At 48.5% G+C, this 2,708-nt stretch overlaps 1 protein-coding gene across 1 annotated transcript in view; it reads left to right on the forward strand.

Annotated features, from left to right (window-relative positions):
• LOC104122601 (histone H2A.Z) overlaps positions 1-1,523 on the forward strand; it is a 4,673-nt gene extending 3,150 nt beyond the window's left edge. Inside the window, exons 2-5 of the mRNA XM_009634755.2 lie at positions 38-115; positions 507-620; positions 841-970; positions 1,131-1,523. Of these exons, the coding sequence (XP_009633050.1) occupies positions 38-115; positions 507-620; positions 841-970; positions 1,131-1,192 (384 nt within the window). The 3' untranslated portion in view covers positions 1,193-1,523. The remainder of the gene's footprint in view (positions 1-37; positions 116-506; positions 621-840; positions 971-1,130) is intronic.
• Positions 1,524-2,708: the final 1,185 nt, after the last annotated feature.

Genomic DNA, 2,708 nt, shown 5'->3' on the forward strand with positions numbered 1-2,708 from the left:
GGCGCGTCAGCTCTTAAGCACATCTTCTCTCCGCTAGGCTGGTGGTAAAGCTGGGAAGGACTCCGGAAAGACCAAGACCAAAGCAGTGTCCCGTTCTCAGCGGGCTGGATTGCAGGTGAGCAAGGACTGGGGTGTGGGTGAAGGGCAGTCAGGTCGGCCTTCCTGTCTGTACCTTGTGAATCCTGCGCAGTCTGCCTCTTGTGCAGAATGGTGTAAGCATCTGTTTGATCCTTGAGTGTGTTAATGTCTGGCTTGAGTATTTTTAGACCTCTTGCATATCTGTGCAGGAGGGAAGAAAATTCCCTTGTGGCTCTTGCTACTGCTTGTGGCTAGAACTGTGAAGTTGTTGATGTGAACTTGGCAGACAGTGGCCTTAGCTGGATTCTGAAGTGTTGAAATGTAGTCTGTGCTTCTGCCACTGCTATTCTGTTGCCCAGCATGTGGTCTAGCGTAGTGGCTTTCTGTCTCTGTCATCACAGCCTATTCATACTTCCGTTATTTTCCAGTTCCCTGTTGGCCGCATCCACAGGCACCTGAAGTCCAGGACTACCAGCCATGGGCGTGTAGGAGCCACAGCTGCTGTGTATAGCGCTGCAATCCTGGAGTACTTGACGGCTGAGGTAAAGCTCCTGCAAGGGGTGCAAGCAAGTTGGTCAATTCCAAAATGGCATAATTAAATTAAATGCAGAGCTCCGCAAGAGGAACCCTTTCGAAAGAGGCATTGTTTGCTGTCTCCATGTCGTTAATAGTGTATTTGGCATAGAGAATGAAATAGCTACGGCCATGCGGTTGGTCTCACTTTATTTGTGTAACCCATTTTAAAAATGGTCTTGTCCTCAGGTTCTTGAGCTGGCTGGAAATGCATCCAAAGACTTGAAGGTGAAACGTATCACTCCCCGTCACTTGCAGCTTGCAATTAGAGGAGATGAAGAATTGGACTCCCTCATTAAGGCAACAATCGCTGGTGGCGGTATGTAAATTTTGCTTGGTACCTGTTTGTGATAAGCTGAGTGGCAAGAATTCTTAACAGACTGGAGGTGTTGCTGAGTGCTGTTGTCTTATTTGAAGTGTAAAGTTGAGGAAAATTGTTGCATAGAAGTAATGTGGTCTTAACTGTTGCTCTTTCTTAGGTGTAATACCGCATATCCACAAGTCTCTCATTGGAAAGAAAGGACAACAGAAAACTGTCTAAAGGATACCAGGATTCCTTGTTATCTCAGGACTCTAAGTACTTAATTGTCCAGTGTTGGTGATTCCAGTGGACTGTATCTGTGAAACACGATTTTGCCTTTTTGTAACTTTGAGAAGCTAAAGCTCCCTTGAGCTTTCTAACAAACCAAATTTCTGCATTGAAGTCTTAACCGTATTTAAGTGTTACCATGGCTTCAAAGAAGCTATTGTATTTGTAGTGGGTTTTGATTGAGCTGACTGTTTTTAGATTGGTTTAAGTAAAGGAAATGTTTGGTTTTGTACAGACTTTTCATCCACTAGAGTGGAAATATTCAATAAATGTTCTATCAAGACTGATTGTCTCTTGTCCGCTAACTGAAAAATACTTGGTCTCAACCTCGCAGCTCTCCCAAGAGTCGTTCCGAGAAGATGCAACTCGGACAATCCTACCCGCTGCTCTGGGGCTATCTGGAAACGCAGCTCTAGAGCACTGTGCTTAGTGCACGCCACCACCAAGGGAAACGGCACACGGGTTTTACCCTGCAAGGTTATGGTCTTGCTATGTCAGCCTGCTGTAGCGTGAGCGTTGCCTCGAGCAGGACAGGCGTAAGGCTGGTGCTACTTCAGGCTGGCTGTGCTTGATGTCAGCCTCCATGGAGGGAGGGGTCCGTTGTGGAGGAGGAGGAGGGTAAGCTGCGTGGATGCTGAAAATCCACAGCTTCAGCCTGGCACCTCTCACTCTTTCTTCTTGTGGAAGATCAGGGAGAGACACCCACAAAAGCAGGGGCTGTACTGTGGCTGCCTCCGTGGGCTCGCGGGGTGTGAATTTTGTGGAAAAGTCCAAAACTCACCTCCAGGGCAGAAGCTGCATAGCTCTGTCTGGGGGTGGCTTTTCCATGGGTGGGCTTTCCCTCTGTGGTCTGCATTGGAAAGCGCTTGATTTCTGTTGCTCTGAAGCCATAGAGCAATAAAGCCAGAACAATGCTAAGTTCAAGGATGGAGCATTAAAGTTACAGTTCTGACTTCTGCCACACAGTAGCATCCTTGGCAGCAGCGGATGAAAGGGGGTTCTGGTTGCATCCCCCTTAGCTGTGTTCCTCCAGCCCTCTGCGAGTTCATGTTTTACGGAGAAGGCCTGCCAGTGGCAGGGGGGACCACAGCCTTTCCGTGAGGCAAAAGGCTGCTGCCACAAGCGGTTCCTGTGGCCGGGGGGGCAGCAAGCTCCAGCAGTGAAATAACTTCCAGTAAAGACGCTCCCGCATTGAACAGGCTAATCTGTTTCCATAACCTCTTTCAGGTAATAACCTCTACTGCAGCACCGTAGCTGGAAGGTGCTGACCTAGATCCTAAGCGTTGGTTAGACCTATATTAGCTGCACCCGTCCTCTGGAGCTGCGGTGCTTCGCTGGAGCAGCACCCGAGTGCTTTCTTCCCAGCAACGCAGTTCCTTGGCGGGATGTAATTGGTGTCGCTAATTATAGTGAGTAGCTACAAGGGGCTAGCAAGTGCCTTAAAGCATAGTTAATGCCCTGTAAATGA

This window comes from Egretta garzetta, unplaced genomic scaffold (assembly GCF_000687185.1).
Source record: "Egretta garzetta isolate BGI_Z169 unplaced genomic scaffold, ASM68718v1 scaffold72, whole genome shotgun sequence".
Lineage (NCBI taxonomy): Eukaryota > Metazoa > Chordata > Aves > Pelecaniformes > Ardeidae > Egretta > Egretta garzetta.